At 35.5% G+C, this 17,792-nt stretch overlaps 1 protein-coding gene across 3 annotated transcripts; it reads left to right on the top strand.

Annotated features, from left to right (window-relative positions):
* The first annotated feature begins 261 nt into the window (after positions 1-261).
* Positions 262-17,516, top strand: COPS5 (COP9 signalosome subunit 5). Of its 3 annotated transcripts, XM_047841951.1 has the most exons (9): positions 262-358; positions 450-645; positions 3,207-3,441; positions 4,353-4,481; positions 5,118-5,183; positions 5,830-5,915; positions 10,547-10,658; positions 14,939-15,087; positions 17,277-17,516. In XM_047841951.1, exons 1-9 carry the CDS (start codon positions 277-279, stop codon positions 17,359-17,361), a joined length of 1,140 nt encoding a protein of 379 aa, XP_047697907.1. In that variant the 5' UTR covers positions 262-276; the 3' UTR covers positions 17,362-17,516. The 3 variants fall into 3 exon arrangements, with proteins under 3 accessions (XP_047697907.1, XP_047697908.1, XP_047697909.1); XM_047841952.1 differs by lacking the exon at positions 262-358 and having other exon boundaries at positions 378-838; XM_047841953.1 differs by lacking the exons at positions 262-358; positions 450-645 and adding an exon at positions 709-846.
* The last annotated feature ends 276 nt before the right edge of the window (positions 17,517-17,792 follow it).

The raw sequence follows: 17,792 nt of genomic DNA, 5'->3' as shown, positions 1-17,792 counted from the left end.
TCCACAGCCTCTTCGGAATGCCAGAAAACACCCTGCTACAGAAGTGTAGCGCCAACCCACCAAAGAAGCCTTAGGATTTTACGCAAGTGCAGCAATTCATCTGCAACTAGAATGCCATGTTTAACTTCGTCTTAGCCCGCATCCAGAACTACTTATATCTCAAGTTTTTCACAGACATCCTTATTTTTTAGGTTTTCAACATTTTATTTGAGGTGCCTACACCCATATGAAAACAGTTTCCCCCCATCCTATCTCACGGATCTACCCATTTTTAACATGGCGGAGGCCGAGCCTGCGCAGTACGAACAAAGAGGACTGGTTCCAGTTTCTAGCATAACGTTAACGTGCCCTTCTTCCGGTACGGAAGACTATACCATTCCCATGCCCAATCATTGTGTTTGTTCTATTCATACATAAAATTTTTTTAAGGTAATATATTCTCATTTCAGCCACACGAAGATTCTTCTGTCTCTATTATGTAACCGCTATTTATATCGTGGCACCCCGGAAGCCCTCCCGCCATCCGCGAATGGTCTGTACCGACTTCACCTCCGGTTTTAGGTGTCATGGCTGCCTCGAGAGACTAGTACGAGTTTGCACCTGTGCTCGGGAGGGTCCGAAACCCACACCTGAGAACCCAGCGAGGTAAAGTTGCGTCTTGGTTGTGGAGGCGACAACTTCTCCGATTCCTCGCAATGGCGGCGTCCGGGAGTGGTATGGCTCAGAAAACCTGGGAATTGGCCAACAACATGCAGGAAGCCCAGAGTATCGATGAAATCTACAAATACGACAAGAAACAGCAGCAGGAAATACTGGCGGCGAAGCCCTGGACTAAGGAGTGAGGAGGTCCCTGGCGAGACGCAGGGGAGGGAAGGGGTGGCGGGAGTTTAGGACACCCAGAGGGAGTGGGAGTTGCAGAGGGTGGAGAGCTTGTGTTTTCATGGGCAGGGAGAAGAATATGCGCCCGAGAAATTTTGATCCACCTTTTGTCTCCGCAAGTAGAGCCAAAGGCCCTCTAGGGAGGCTTGCTTTGACTCCCCCTTCTGTCTCTCTTTAACCCGTTTGCCTCCAGTTGATGTAAGAGAAAAACGACAAGCGATTTTTTGGTTTGTCAGTTCTCAGTATCTGTATTATCATAGGTATGCCGCACTCTGCCTTAAGCCTTGTGTCGATAATACACCTGGTTAGGACCAGCTGATCTCAGACTGGAGACTGCACCTGTCTTCAAAAACTAAGTCAGCCCAAGGGCGTCTAAAATAACTATGAGCCGTCTTTTAGAGATCTATAATCAATTTTTGATTGCCATAACAGTTTCAGAAACGAGGGTCCACCCAGTCTCCTAAAATATTACTTCAGAAGTTCACATAAGCTAGGAATTATATCAATAGAGTTTAAAGCTCTTTGCCCCTTAGCAAAAGCCCTGTGTCCCTGGGAATGATGACAAGTCAAGGACTGTTAACCCACAGCACTTACCTTTCCTGAAAGCAGATTATGCTAGGGAGAGAGTAAAAAGAGCAGTCTGTCAAATGGAAAGATAGAAAAGACAACAGTGTCAACAACAAAATTCTTCCGTCTTTCTCAGTTTTTTACAAGGGCAAACTCTTGTCAGTATTCAGATTCAGCCGTGTTTATCAAGTATTTAATACAGATTGAGCACTGAGCTAGGAATTTCCATATATTATTTAATCTGCATGATAACCCAGTACTATACTTTTTTTATTTAAGTAATCTCTACACCCCACGTGGGGCTTGAACTCACAAACCCATGATCAAGAGTGGCATGGTCTTCCAGCTGAGCCAGCTAGGTGCCCCTGCAGTACTGTATTTTCATTACTTTTCTGCATATAAGAAAACAAGCAAATATAAGTAACTTATTTCATGATCACACTGAGGCAATGAACTCTTAAGTGACAATAGACTGAAGTTCAAACCTCATAACTGTCACTAGTTAGTTAATTGGCCCTAGAAAATTAATGTGTCTTCATTTTTTATCTGTAAAAAGGAATTAAGACCTACTTTTATGGTAATGTCATAAAGATTAGATGAGATAATGTATTAAAAAATGGTCTACAATGTATGTAAATAGGAGCACAGTAACTGTCTTTTTTTCTTTTTCCCAGTAAATGGGGGAGCCAAGATTTTAATTCATATCTGGACACCCAATACCAGGTCTCCAAATTTTTCAGTTGGGATTGAAACCTGTGGGCAGACATCTTAAAAAGGCTTCTCAGAAACATTGGCCACTTTATTAAAGACTAGTTATCAAAGACTGCTTGTCTGCTTACTTCTAGAGCAGGCTATGCATTTTAGGTTGCTGTAGCCTATTAAATATTTGGAAATTATCTGCTTCCCCTACTGTCCGATTGTGACTCTAATTAATTATATTCATCCTAGCTCTCTTGGGCTGTGTCAGTGAGATGGGAAAATGTAATTGTAGTGAAGAGTAGTTTAGTCACATCCACAGATGACAAACTCTGAACTAAAGATACTAGAGCTACATTCTCAATTTTGAAGCAGATAACACAGAAAGAAACCACACCCTTCAACACACTGATTTTTAAGAGTACTGTAAAAGATGGGTTAAGACTAATAACAGCTAGCACTTATAAAGTTTTAGTACATGTTAGGCACTAAGCTAAACACTTTATATACATTATTTCACTTACTTTATTTCCTCCTAACAACAACTCTAAATATTCCTATTTAAAGATGAGGAAACTGAGGCACAGACATGAAGTGGTTCTCTAGGCCACAGCTAGCATGGCAATGCAAAGATTCAAACCTAGGCAGATGGATGTCAGAGTCCACATTCTTAACCATAAGGCCAGAAAGTTAGACCTGAGAATCTTTAGGCACAGCCATCCAACTAAAGTCAGAATCAGAGATTTGGTGATTCCAAAATTAATGGAGAAAAAGCCTACTGAACTGGTCATATAATTCCTTTCTACTTGAATAGCATATTTAAAAAGCTTTTCATACTTTTCCATTCCCCTAAAAGGAAATACTTTGCAGGACTCTGACATGTTTATCATTTCCAGCCCCCTGCAGCAACTTCTGCTTTCTTTTTCTTTCCCATATTCTACAATCTTTCTCCCCCTCCCATCACTGTAAATTCCTTCAATACTTATTTGTTATCTTCACAAAAACTGTCTTTGAAATTGTGTTTTATAAAAGAAAGTTAATTATACTGTGCTTTTGTTTTATAGTCACCATTACTTTAAGTACTGCAAAATCTCAGCATTGGCTCTATTGAAAATGGTGATGCATGCCAGATCAGGAGGCAACTTAGAAGTGATGGGCTTAATGCTGGGAAAGGTGGATGGTGAAACCATGATCATTATGGACAGTTTTGCTTTGCCTGTAGAGGGCACTGAAACCCGAGTAAATGCTCAGGCTGCTGCATATGAGTACATGGCTGCATATATAGAAAACGCCAAACAGGTAAAAACGCTGTTTCTTTAAGTTTAGTAACTCTAATAAGAGTCTCATGGCGACTCTTGAGTTTCTAAACTTAAAACTATCCTCTTTACATTAAAGTTTATATTTAAGTTATTTTCAACAATTTCTATGGAAGATGTATATGAGGTTAGCATGGATTTTTTTTAATTAAATTCTTATACTCGAGTAGATCTTAAAAGTTTGCAACATAAGGAAAAAAAAGTTGTACCTAATGTATGGTGATGAATGTTAAATACATTTCTTGTAGTGATCATTTTGCAGTATATACATATATTGAATCATTATGGTGTACACCTGAACTAATACAATGTTATATGTCAATTATATCTCCATAAAAAATTTTTTTTAATTCTCACACTCAGTATCAGATGTATGTTTAAATCCAAAATTTTGGAAACAACCTAAATGTTCCTGAATATAAAACTGATTAAATAGATTATGGTATATCCATACAATGAACTGCAAGCCAGCCTTTAAGAAAAATAAAAATTAAAAAGTAGTTATCTATATATTTTATTTACGTGGAACAAACCCCACAATATTTTGAGTGAAAAAACAAAGTATAGAACACTGTATGTGGTATACTGTTGTTTTTGTATTAATCTACATTTATGCAAAGAATATATCTGCAAGATAAGTATGTAAGCAACTGGTTATAGTGGTAACATCTGGGCTGAGGAACAGGATAGTTGAGGGAAACAAGGTGGGACGGAAACAAGGGAGGAAAGAAGGTATTATATATGCCAAAAAAAATTTTTTAACCTGAAAGCAGCATATGCTGTGAACTATTCTGCATGCTATTACTTTATCATAATGCTATGTAAACAGACAAATTACAGGTGTTTCTAAGATTAAACAGAAACCTCAATCTTCTTTGTCCTCTTCTTTGTTAGGTTGGCCGCCTTGAAAATGCAATTGGCTGGTATCATAGCCATCCTGGCTATGGCTGCTGGCTTTCTGGGATAGACGTTAGTACTCAGATGCTCAATCAGCAGTTCCAGGAACCATTCGTAGCAGTAGTAGTAAGTATTTTTGCAACCAGTCTTAAGTTCTTCACAAAGATTTATTAAAGCAAGTATACTGAGAACAACTATAGTAAAGAGCAATGATCTGGTGTCAGTATGCCTAGGATTGAATCTGAATTTCACCTCTTATAAGCTGGGACTTTGAACAAGTTACTCTGCATCTCTTGTCCTATTCTATAGGATGAGGGTGATCACAGCACCTATGTCTCAGTTCCCTGCACATAATAGGCTTTCAGTAATGTTGACTGAATTGAGTAAGTCAGGAATTGCTAGAGCAGCTCTTGCTATGCTCAGTGTTTTAGATGCAATCCATAAGAAAGATTGAAATTGTTCATCTAGTAAAAGGAAACTTGAAAAAGGGCTAAACAAATCTTCAAATAACATTCTTAAATAGTATAATAACTAGACCTAAATTCTAAATTCACTGTGAGATTTCTATACTTACCCACTTTATTGAACTTTGTTATCATGTTTGGTTATTTTTTTCCTTATTTTTTCTATTATTTGGTTTATTTTAATCAGTGTTTCTGTGTGTGCATGCATGTAGTATTATATATACATATGTATTTCTAACTTTATAACATTTAAACAAATGAAGTATTTACATATATATTAAATATATCTTTCTTGTAGATTGACCCAACAAGAACAATATCTGCAGGGAAGGTGAATCTTGGAGCCTTTAGGACATACCCAAAGGTAATTTTTAAAATTTTAACTCCTTGTAATTTTTAAATGACTTATTTTTAAAGTCATATTATGGTTAATATCTTGTTTTGACCTAAAACAATTTAAAAATATTTACAAAATAGCAGTCTAACTACCACAAATTGTCCTTAGCAAAAGACAACATATTTATGCTATGTATTTTTTGTTTTTTAATGTTTATTTATTTTGAGAAAGACTGCACACACGGGCAAGTGGGAGAAGAACGGGGGGGGGGGGGGGGGAGCCTCCCAAGCAGGCTCTGCACTGTCATGTGCTTATATATTATTAACTTTACTAAAAAGTAGTCTTCATTTGTTAATAAGTCTCTGTATGCCCATGGCATTCTGACAGGAACTAGACAAACAAGCTAAAAACATCAGTTTCCTTCTCTGCAATCTGAAATAGATATTAGCATATGTGTATATCACCTAAGGACAAGAAAAATGAAAATCCAGCCATCAGCCACCAAATGGGGTTGAGGGAGAGTAAAAGCAATATACTTTTTTTTTTTTTAACTGGAATGTTTAAGTTCAATATGTGGCTCCCCAAAATTAATGTTTCCATAAATGGAAAGCTTCATAGGAAACATGTTTCTATGTTTTTTTTAAACCTTCTATTTTTCTTCATTTTTGTTGAGGGCTATAAACCCCCTGATGAAGGACCTTCTGAGTACCAGACTATCCCACTTAATAAAATAGAAGACTTTGGTGTACACTGCAAACAGTAAGTAATTTTAAAATGTATCTGATGCCAAAGTCATCATAGGAAACCATAGAGATCATCCAGTCTAAGCCCCTAATTTTACAGATGAGAATAAAGGTTCAGATGAAATGTATTTCATAATACCTTTTAAAACTGCAGTAAGAATATAAAATTTAGGATAATGTTTAAAATTTTTATTAATAATTGTTTTAACCTAACATGTTATTTGCCTTTCGCACAACCATAAACATATCAGTGTACAAGATAGTTGGCTCATTAATGAAATTGACAGTTGAGAGAAGTTGTATTCGGGGCCAGCCTGACACTAGCATGTCTACAAGCCCTCAAAGTACCCAAGTTCCATTTAGCAAAAATTCTTCCTAAACATTTCACTCCAAAATTTAAAGAAGCCATACTAAAACCAATGAATAATATATACTCTTTAAGATAGTCAAACTTACAGTATATGGATTACATCTCAATAAATGTTTATTTATTTTGAGAGAGAGAAAGAGTGAGTGAGCAGGGGAGGGGCAGAGAGAGAGAATCCTACACTCCCAGCACAGAGCCTAATACAGGGCTCAAACTCTTGAACCATGAGATCATGACCTGAGCCAAAATCAAGAGTCAGACACTCAACCATCTGAGCCTCCCAGGTGCCCCTATATCTATATCTTTTTAGAAGGGTTAAAGCAATGAAAACAGTGTTCTCTATCTTCTAAATATATCTTGCTACCTAATATTGACCCAAGCCAACACCATCTGGATCCTGAACCAGAGCACTACTAGCCTTCTAACTAGTCTTCCAGCTTCTGCCCTTCACCTCTTTAAAGATCTTTTGTCAAAACTGAATCTGTTAAAATGTAAGTCAGATCACATTCCTCCTTCTCCAGAATGATTTCCTGTATCACCAAGAATAAGATCTATAGTCCTACCATGGACTACACAGTCCTATGTGATCTGACTCCTACTACCTCTCTGAGCTCATCTCCTATCACAAAACCCTTGCTTTTCCAGTCCAGCCTTAGTGGCTTCCTTAGGGTTGTCAGAGCGCCAGGCAGATATCTGCCTCAGGGCCTCTGCACTTGCTGTTCCCACTGCCAGGAAAATTGTTCCTTATTTCCACATGGCTCACTAACTACTTCAGTCATGGAATATCTGTTTACGGGTCACCTTAACAGAGAGAATGCTCACTAGTCCTCTTGTCTAATATAACACCTTCCTGTCATTCTGTGTTTCAGTTTCCCAGCTTTATATTTCTTCTTAGCACTTAGGACCATCTGATAAGTTTTTGCTTCCTTGTTGACCCCAAGAATGTAAATTTCATGACACTAGAATTAATTCACTGCTGTATCCTAACATTTTAAACAGGGCATGGCACACAGAAGGGTAGGCATCCCCCACCCCCCAAAAAATGTTACTTAAATGATTATTTAGTATCCCATTTTCTCCATACCTCCTATCTTAACTTCCAGGAATACCCATGACTACCCATGTACTACCACTCTTATTTTTCTGTTCAGAAATTCTTAGAAAATTCTAGAATTTCTAAAATTGAGGTTTTAAATATATGTCATCTTTGACATACTTATAAAAAAATATATTCTTTTTTATTTTTCAGTTAGAGGCATGGGATTAAATCACATAATTTGCCCTATTGAAAAAAATTTAAACCATTCCTGTTTGAGAGAATTGCTCCTAAGCATGGAAACACCTTTGCTGTGATACTTTCATTTTCAGAGTAACAATTTTTTTTTCATTTATATTGAGTTACAGTGGTATAAAAAGCTTACACCTTTAATACCTACACTGCTGTTTTCACCAACTGCAGCTTTTGAAACAAAGACTGAAGCAGTCTATGCTTTCTGTATCTAAACAAACCTGCATTTTCTGTTTTACTGAAATAAGAGTCCATCAGAGAAGAATAGCCACTTTCTAGCTATCTTCATTGCTAGAGCCTAGAATTTTGAGCCTGGAATTGCTAAGATATTCAAAGATGTTCTCTTAGGATCAGTTCCTAAATAAGAGAGTAAACTTTTTCATAGGGCAAATGAGTGGCTTACTTGTCCCAAGTTGAAAGAGCAGGGGTTTGGAGCAGGCTGCTTACAGATCCATTTCCTAAATTATTTGGTGATGAGGTATTATTTGCAATTTATATTGATCTTTTTTCTTTCCTTTTTTAAATCCCACATCATATTGCACATCCAAAGTCTGTTTTAAACATAGAATATAATGTAGATAATAAATATTTTCAACTTTAAAGAATTTTAGTGAAAATAGGACACTAAGTGTTTTTAAATAAGCTTGTATGTTGTCAGTATTTATACAGGAACATGGCTTAAAGAGTAAAATGGTTCTGTGAAACTTACTACGAAAAACAATTTTGTACCATTCCCTTTCCCATCCCCCAGAGACAGTCACTTAAACTATTATTATAGATATTCCTGTAAGTACCCCATCTCTTCAAACAACATGCTGATAGTGCTACTTCTCGATTTTCAGTTCTAGGCAGTATCTATTATTGACTTCCTGTACAGAAGATGAGGATTTAGCTCCACAAGTAATTTTGAATGTTCTTCTTGTTTTCAACTCTGCTACTGAGATTTGCAGCTAATCACTGCCTATTAAACAAAAATTTTCATTGCATCAGCCTATGGAATTAAAACAGTAATTACATTAAGGTGATCCATAAATTTTAAAACATAAAGCCTATTCTAAAACTTCAAGTTTGAGTTCCCTTATTTTCCATCCTTTATAAATTGGAATATCTGTTGCTATGTTCATCCTCTCATCTCTTTTTTCCTCAAGTATCAGCAATACAACCCCTCCTTTCTAAAGCTGACCTTTCCACCTAGCACTTCACTTCTTAAATACTCTCAAGTGTCTACAGTCTGGATGTAAAAATAAAACTGAGGCTTTTGATAATAGATACAACTTTCCATATCCTTTCTCTTCCTTTCTCTGCCACTTACTAGCTTTAAGGCTTTCTCTGTAAATGTTTGTCTATAAACTGGGAATAATAAATGCATTCTTTGTATGGTTATAGGGAAGACTAAATGAGAATATATGTAAAGTACACAGGAAATAACAGGTGCTCAAAAAATACACTGTTCCACTTCCACATTTCACTAGCTATGTCCTGTCCTTCTTCAGATCTGCACAGGTATCTTAATGTTGAAAAGGCCCTCACTTAATTGCACAACTAACTTGAGCCTGAGCCTTTCTCTCTTCACATCTGCTGCACTGCAATAGTATCTTTTGTGGTCTTCCTGCCTACAGTTTCTCTGTAAGACATCCTACCAAAGCCAGCTTTCTTAAAACACCTCTTTGGCTATATCATTGTTGTAAAACACCTCTTTGGCCATAGCCATCACCTTCCAGGAGTCCCCACTATCTAGAAGATAAAGTTTAAATTTCTTTTTTTTTTTTAAGTTTTTATTTTTAAACTCCACTTAGTTAACATACAATGTTATATTAGTTTCAGATATATAATTTAGTGATTCAGCACTTACATATAATACCTAGTGCTCATCACAAGTGCAATCCTTAATCCCCATCACCTATTTAACCCATCCCCCCACCTATAAAGTTTAAAATTCTCAATCTTTTATGTAATGTGTTCCACCAACTGGACATTATTCTGCCATGGCTTAACTGTCCAGACAAAGTGATTTACTTACCGTTCCTTTTGTGGCTTTCCTGTTTGTAAGTGGATGCTGCCTAATGCCCTCCTTGCTGTTAACATATCCACACCATAGACTCATGAAAGGGTTACTCTGAGTCCTGCCTTCTTCCTGGGGCTTCTCTGGCAGTTCTGTCTACACTAAGAGTACTCATTTAATTATATTTAATTAGTAGGTGATTAATTTTATATATGCACTATAGCATCACTTCCTGTTATTCAGCACACATATTTAATTTTTTGTGTATCCATACCACATCTCCCTCATAAACAGTAATAGGCTCCTGAAGGTAAAGAAGTCCCTGTGTTTCTTTGTATTTACTAATATACAGAACCTATTTATTACTTTAAAAAATATGTTTTTTCATACATTCAACCAAATTTTTCATATTTCTTGCTCTCCCTGATTATAAGTTAGGCACTTTCGGAAGCAGAATTTAAGGTACTCTAAGGACTCTGCTTTAAAATTTGCTTTCCCAAAAAGTAGTAGGTCCTAATTAGGAGATTAGAAAGGGAGAAATGGGAAATCCACATGTCATTTTCAGTATATTTAAAAACCTATCAAAAATTATCGTTGACCCTAGAGAGGCAGTTCTTTAAGTTTATGTGCTATTGGATAGAATTTATGAATTCAATAACATAGATAAACAATGTCATTCAGACATAGATAACGTTCAATAACATAGATAAACATATGTCATTCAGAAGTTCTGATTGGTTGTTGATTAGCTTGGGGGACTTTCTGGGCTCTACAATGGGAAGAAATATAACACAAGAAAGTTTAGTTAACAGAAGATTTAAAAGAAGCATAAGGAACCTGTGGCTACTGATTGTTCTATTGAACTAAAAACTAAAACATAACTATTTAGATATAAAATGTAATTATTTAAATTTGGCCATAACTTTTATATATGGTTGAATTGTTTTGGTTTTTGTTTTTACTTATTAAATTTGTGCTTTTGTTTTGTAGGTATTATGCCTTAGAAGTCTCATATTTCAAATCCTCATTGGATCGCAAATTGCTTGAGCTTTTGTGGAATAAATACTGGGTGAATACCCTGAGTTCCTCTAGCTTGCTTACTGTAAGTACTATATTTCCAAGGGATGCATTTGAATTTTATCTAAGCTATATAAGTGGTTTAATATCTGGAATCCTTTTTCGTAGAAAGGCTATACCTGACTTGGCCAAGATATCAGGGCTGATACCAGATTCTGTATGACCAGACCTAGATTGGGATTCTAGGCCAAGCCAAGGTCTTTGTCATATACTACTGAGACTAAGTCCAAATGACAAATATAAGCAGTCAGTTGCGGGTGAAATCTGCCCCTGCCTTAAAGAGACTTCCAGAGAGAAAAATACAAATACTGTTTTTTGTTCTGTCAGGTGTCTCAGTTGGGACTCCAGTTACAAGTGACAGGAGACCCAACCAAACTGGGCTAAACAAAAAAGTGAATCTTGTAAGATGCAAAGTCCAGGAGTAGGCCTTACTTCAGGCACAGCAAGCTTGCATTCATATATTATTATTAAGTCTTGGTCTTTCTGTGTCAGGTTTGATTTCATATCAGTTAGCTTCAGTTTCAGGCTGAAAATAAGATGTCAGCATTAACCTGGGACCTCCCAGCCCCTCAGTTTCCCCTTCAAAAGAGAACATCTAGATACACACACTCATGCATAACCCCAGGCTAAACCTCATTGTGTCTGAGCCTTGTTTAGGTCACATTCCCATCCCTAAACCTGTTCCGGGCCAAGGAAATGAACACCAAGAGTGGCTGCGCCAAGTTATATACTTCACTGTTAGGCTGGGGTAGAAAAAACTCTTTCAGGAGCATATGGACTAAGAATTAGGAAGGGTTATCCCCAGAAGAAAATCAGAATACCATTAACTTAAAATAGCAGATGCTGGGCAGCAAAAAATAAAGTAAGTCACCGAATCTTTTCCAATTATCATTAAAACCTAACCTATCATAAAAACTTATCATTAAAATTTTACAGCTTGGTCAGGAACAGTTGCTTTCCTTTTTCTTTTTCTTTCTTTTAAGTAGGCCACCTCATATTGTACAGTATAGCATAATGGTTAAACCACAAAATTTGGTATGAAATAAACTCAGTTCAAAGAAAAAAAATTCTGGCACTTCACCAGCTATGTGACCTTCAGAAAGCTGTTTAATGAGCCTGAACCTTCTCTTGGGTTCAGGGATAATAGTACCTACATCAGGAAGAACCCTGAGAATTAAATGAAATTCTTTTTTTTTTTTTTTTTTTTTTAAGTTTTATATATTTAAGTAATCTCTACACCTAACATGGGACTGGAACTCCCGACCCCAAGATCAAGAGTCAGTATGCTCTTCCGACTGAGCCAGGCAGGCGCCCCTAAATGAAATTCTTTATGTAAATAAGAAGTTAGCAAAGTGCCTGGCATATAATAAAGCCTCAATAGGTTACTGTTATTTTTTGTTTGTTAACATTTGTTTGTTAACAGGAAAAGGCCTCACTTGAGCATATTTTCTATGATTTTTTTTAATTTTATTTTTTTTAATTTACATCCAAATTAGCATGTAGTGCAACAATGATTTCAGGAGTAGATTCCTTAATGCCCCTTACCCATTTAGCCCATTCCCCCCTCCTACAACCCCTCCATAACCCTCTATTTGTTTTGCATATTTAAAAGTCTGTTATGTTTTGTCCCCCTCCCTGTTTTTATATTATTTTTGTTTCGCTTTCCTACTGTTCATCTGTTTTGTCTCTTAAAATCCTCATATGAGTGAAGTTACATGATATCTATCTTTCTCTGACTAATTTCACTTAGCATAATACCCTCCAGTTCCATCCACGTAGTTGCAAGTGGCAAGATTTCATTCCTTTTGATTGCCGCATAATACTCCATTGTATATATATACCACATCTTCTCTATCCATTCATCCATCGATGGACATTTGGACTCATTCCATCCTTTGGCTATTGTTGTTGGTGCTGCTATAAACATTGGAGTTCATGTGCCCCATCGAATCAGCATTCCTGTATCCTAGGATAAATACCTAGTAATGCAATTACAGGGTCGTATGGTAGTTCTATTTTTAATTTTTTGAGGAACCACCATACTGTTTTCCACAGTGGCTGCACCACCAGTTTGCATTCCCACCAGTAGTGCAAAAAGGGTTCCTCTTTCTCCAAATCCTTGCCAACATCTGTTGTTGCCTGAGTTGCTAATGTTAGCTATTCTGACAGGTGTGAGGTGGTATCTCATTGTGGTTTTGATTTGTATTTCCCTGATGATGAGTGATGTTGAGCATTTTTTCATGTGTCAGTTGGCCACCTGGATGTCTTCTTTGGAGAAGTGTCTATGATTTTAAATACAGTTCTGACAAGCCTTCTGTTCTTTTTTTTTTTTTTTTAAGTTTATTTATTTTGAGAGAAAGTGCAAGCAGAGGAGGGGCAGAGAGAAAGACAGAATCCCAAATAGGCTCCACACTGTCACCACTGAGCCCAACATGGGGCTCAATCCTACTAACCATGCGATCATAACCTACGCCAAAGCCAAGAGTTGGACACTTAACTGACTGAGCCACCCAGGCGCCCCTGTTCTTATTTCTCACCCTCAGCCATCAGAAGTAGCAAATTAGAATGAAGGAGAGTGATCATTATAGCATACTTTCATTAAGTGCTTCCTTTGTGCCAGACACTGCTAAATGCTTTATATGGAGTTATTTCCTTATAGGCAAGTTTCCTAATAACAGCCAGAAGTGACACATGATAGCAGGGGGAGTAAACACTAAGACCAGAGCAATCTAAATCTTTGTGTAAAGGCAAACAGCTCTACATACTCAGCCAATGGCTATCCCTGTATTCTAGCATTGCATGTATTAGGATATTAATAATCAAGTACAGATTAAATTATATTTCCTCTTGTGGTTTTATATATAGTAAATTGCAGCATTTAAAACAAAAAATTTATAAATATATGTTCAACTCCTCCTCTCTTTCCCCAGCTAAAGCATATAACCTAAAAACTACAGAAGAAAGTAATTTTCTGACTTAAGTAATTACTTTCCTATACTCATTCCATGTGTTTGAAATATAGTGTCATTTTATGTCATTTTAACAGTATAACTGTTGCTGCCATCCTACATTTTTAAGGCTTGAGATAAATATTCCAAATGTGCAGTGGTCTGCAAACCTTAGTTTTCAAATCTTTGGGGGCAGAGAATGTATTGGTGTCCTAAACCATTTAGATCTAGACAAAGTGAATATAATTGCATCGTTAAAAAATATTATCAGCCTATAAACTCATTGGAAGAACTGGAAGCCTTGTAAAAGGCCCTGTGTAGTGACTGATGACGGCAAATAACTTCATGTTTGGTGGATGAACTGTATTTCATGTACATGTCTTACAGTCTGAGTAAATAGAGTAACATTAATTGTTGCCAAATTTTTTATTAATCTTCATTCTCTTCTATTGAAGATAAATGAAATGGAATATGTACTTAATAACTCATCTTTGTGAAAATTTGTTTTGTATTTTAGATATCCCATAAAAATGCTTAAGTGTTTAACGCTTAAGTTACATATGTAACTGTTAAAATTTTTCTTTTTAAAAAGTATAAAATATTAACAGACAAAACAGTGTATGTAGCACTTACAAATGTAGGTGTTTAAGCAAGCATACAGCAATATTCTAAAATATAACTAGTTATAGCTAGGTGGAGGGATTATAGGTATTTCCTTTTCTCTTTATATTGTTCGGCATTTTCCAAATTTTCTGCAATAACTATTAATTTTATAATCACAAAAGCTAAAACAAATTTTTTAAAAACTGTTGTTAAGTACTAATTCTGAAAGTTCAATGAGAACAAATAAAATTAGCTAACAATTATTAAGCCTTTACCAGGTGCCATGGACAGTCCTAAGATCTTTATATATGTTACTTTAGATATATCACTTAATGTAATCTTCATAAATAGCCTTAATGTAGAAATTACTGCTGTCCTCCTCCATTTTCAGAAAATGAAAGTCCAGAAAAGTAAAGGAGTTTTCCCAAAGCCTCCGACTAATCTGCAGCAAGGCCAGACCTGAGACTCAGACTTGTGTACTTTAAAGCCTCTCATAATAACAAATAATAGATTTAAGGAGTCAAAAATAATTCCAAATTTAATCTTTAAATTATAAAAGGGGGAAAACTCTAAACTTGAACTGTTTGAACTTTGGAGTCAGTTTTTTACAAATAAATTTGATTTCTTCACTATCTACTTATACTTCATGGTAGAATTCTTTGTAAATGAAATGTTCTAAATAGAAAAAAATTAATTCATATATATATGCATGTATATATACACACACACTGACACAATACCATTTTCCCTACAGAATGCAGACTATACCACTGGTCAGGTCTTTGATTTGTCTGAAAAATTAGAACAGTCAGAAGCCCAGCTGGGACGAGGGAGTTTCATGTTGGGTTTAGAAACACATGACAGAAAGTCAGAAGACAAACTTGCCAAAGCTACAAGAGACAGGTAAGAGCAAATCTATTCCTGCCCCTCTTTTTGTTTCAAAATTTGCACATTATATATAGTAGGATTCAAATTCCTTTTCAACTTATTTACAACTTAGAATTGTACCTGAGTATTAATTTCTTGAGACTTTCAGGAGTTGTCAAATGCACATTTGAACCTAGAAAATTCAAGTTAAAACATTAAAGGCTTAAAGATCTAGGTAATGTAATGAAAAACTCCCAGTCACCTTTTTTTAGATTTAGCTAGAAAGTATAACAAAGAAAACCAATCCATCACTGCATCTTTAAAAGAAAAAATTTTTGCAAAGGGACATCCCAATCTATTCTATCTTACTCATCTGTTAAGGGTTTATGTTGAGATTTCTTAAATTGATCAAATTTCACATTTTTATGAGGTTTCAAACCCCTAAATATCACAGAAATTATTGCATCTCTCTTAAGTGATTCTTCTGAAATTATCCTTAATACAGTAATTTAGTATCCCAAATCTCACTCCCAAAAATTTGTTAGGAAGAAACCTAGAATGTGTTCTCTGATAACTTACAAAATAATCAGGTGGCCCTTCAGATACATAGAGGACTGGGAAGAAATCTAAATAACATTTACTTTCACGAAGGTTTGACTTTTAATGTGATAATTAGAAGCAGAGAGGAAGGGAAAACTATGTTGACATCTCTATAAACTGACACTTTGGTATGCAGAAAAACTGGACTGGTCAATAGGAAGGAGAAGGGAAAGCCAAGTGTGTTAGGAGGGAGCCATCTTGGGTTAAAATCATCTCATTCCTTTCTTTTCCATGAGTTTTTAGAAGACATAGGGCTGGTGGCCTGGATAAAAATTACATTTTTCTTTGATATTAGGTCTCATTTTTGGTACCTGCACTGAGTGTATGTTTTTGCTAATCTAGATGTTGTCTGTGATTTGTAATTTTATCTACATTTATATCTCAGTTTCTTATGAAGCAAAAATTTCACAATGGGAATGTCTCCAATTATGTAAGAAGAAAAGTAGGAAGGAAACAAATAGTAGTACAAAAGTAGAGAATTTTCCTGTTTTGGGTAACTTTATAAGAATCATATCTCTTCCGAATATTGGTGGGTTTTTTGTTTTGTTTTGTTTGGGTTGTATTTTTTTTTTTTTTTTTTTTTGCTTTTAATTTTTTATCAATTCTAAAATCTAATTCGTTTACCCACTGTAACTTTGACCTTTGGTGATTATTTCAGAAAAAAAAAGTATAGGATTCTTTAAAATCTTTTTTATTCTAAATAATAAATAATAAGGAATAACAGATTTTAATGTAATATTAGAATCAGTCTTTAATTATGACATATATAATTTCAGTCACCTTCCAAAACAGGACTTTCCCCAAAACTCCTGATAAGTAATAAAATTAACTTATGAATTACAGTAAAACTTTGGATTGCAAGTAACTTGTTTTTGCAAGTATTCTGCAAAACAACCAAATATTTCTAATAAATTTTAACTTGATAAGCAAGCAGTGTCTTGCAATACGAGTAGTATGTGATGCCAAACAGCGCATGATCACAACTGAGTCAATGGTTCTTGAAATTCGCTTTGATATATGAGGGCTTTGGATTACAGGCATGTTTCTGGAACAAATTATGCTTGCAAACCACGGTTTTACTGTAGATCATATTTTACACTGTTATTCTCTTGTGAAGGTTCTAGTAAGTATAGTTGACTCTTGAACAACATGGGTCCACTTATTCATGGGTTTTTTTTTCTATAAATACAGTATAGTAGTGTGACTGTAGGTTTTCTTAACACTTTATTTTCCCTAGCTTACTTTGTTATAAGAATATAGTATATAATACAGGTAACATACAAAATGTGTGTTAATCATCTGTTTATCAGTAAGGCTTCCTATCAACAGTAGGGTATTAGTAGTTTAGTTTTGGGGGAGTCAAAAGTTACTTGTGAATTTTCAGCTGTGCCGAGGAGTTGGTACCCTTACTCCCCACATTGTTCAAAGGTCAACTGTAATGAAATGGTTAAAAGATATGCAGAAGGCTAAAAATCAGAAGAGTAAACTGTAAATTGTTGTGATTTGTGGAGTATGAATAGAAATGAAAACCATTATTGGGGGTACAAGGATAGAAATGGGGGGTACTTGCATTTTCGAAAGTTTTCAGCTCTTGTGACATTATGTGATGTGTTTTTTCTTTGCAGCTGTAAAACTACCATAGAAGCTATCCATGGATTGATGTCTCAGGTTATTAAAGATAAACTGTTTAATCAAATTAACATCTCTTAAACAGTCACTAAGTAGGCTTTTTGACTGAAAGCCAATATGAGAAAAATACTCAAGTAACACTTTAAAACCAGTTACCAAAAATCTAATTAGAAGTATAAGGTGCTCTGAAGTGTCCTGAATATTAACATCCTGTAATAAAGCTCTTTAAAATGAAATTGTTCTTTCATTATTTTTCTAGTATCCTTTAATGTTCTTAAATAGAAGGGAAAGAAATATTTATTGGAACCTATTTTTTAAAGAGTCTTGCCTATCTAAGTCAAAGAATTTCAGCACTTTACCTGCCATACTGGTTATCAGAGCCACTTTTCAATTTGCCTATACCTTCTTTTGGTAGTCCATTAGTAAAAATATCATTTGACTTTTTTTTGTTCTTATGAAATGTTAACCAAGTCACACCAGAAATTATTTTCCTGAACAATAAATAACTTAAG

The sequence above is a fragment of the Prionailurus viverrinus genome, chromosome F2 (assembly GCF_022837055.1).
Source record: "Prionailurus viverrinus isolate Anna chromosome F2, UM_Priviv_1.0, whole genome shotgun sequence".
NCBI lineage: Eukaryota > Metazoa > Chordata > Mammalia > Carnivora > Felidae > Prionailurus > Prionailurus viverrinus.
The sequence above is the reverse complement of the archived record's forward strand: the minus strand, read 5'-3'. Positions and strand labels throughout refer to the sequence as shown.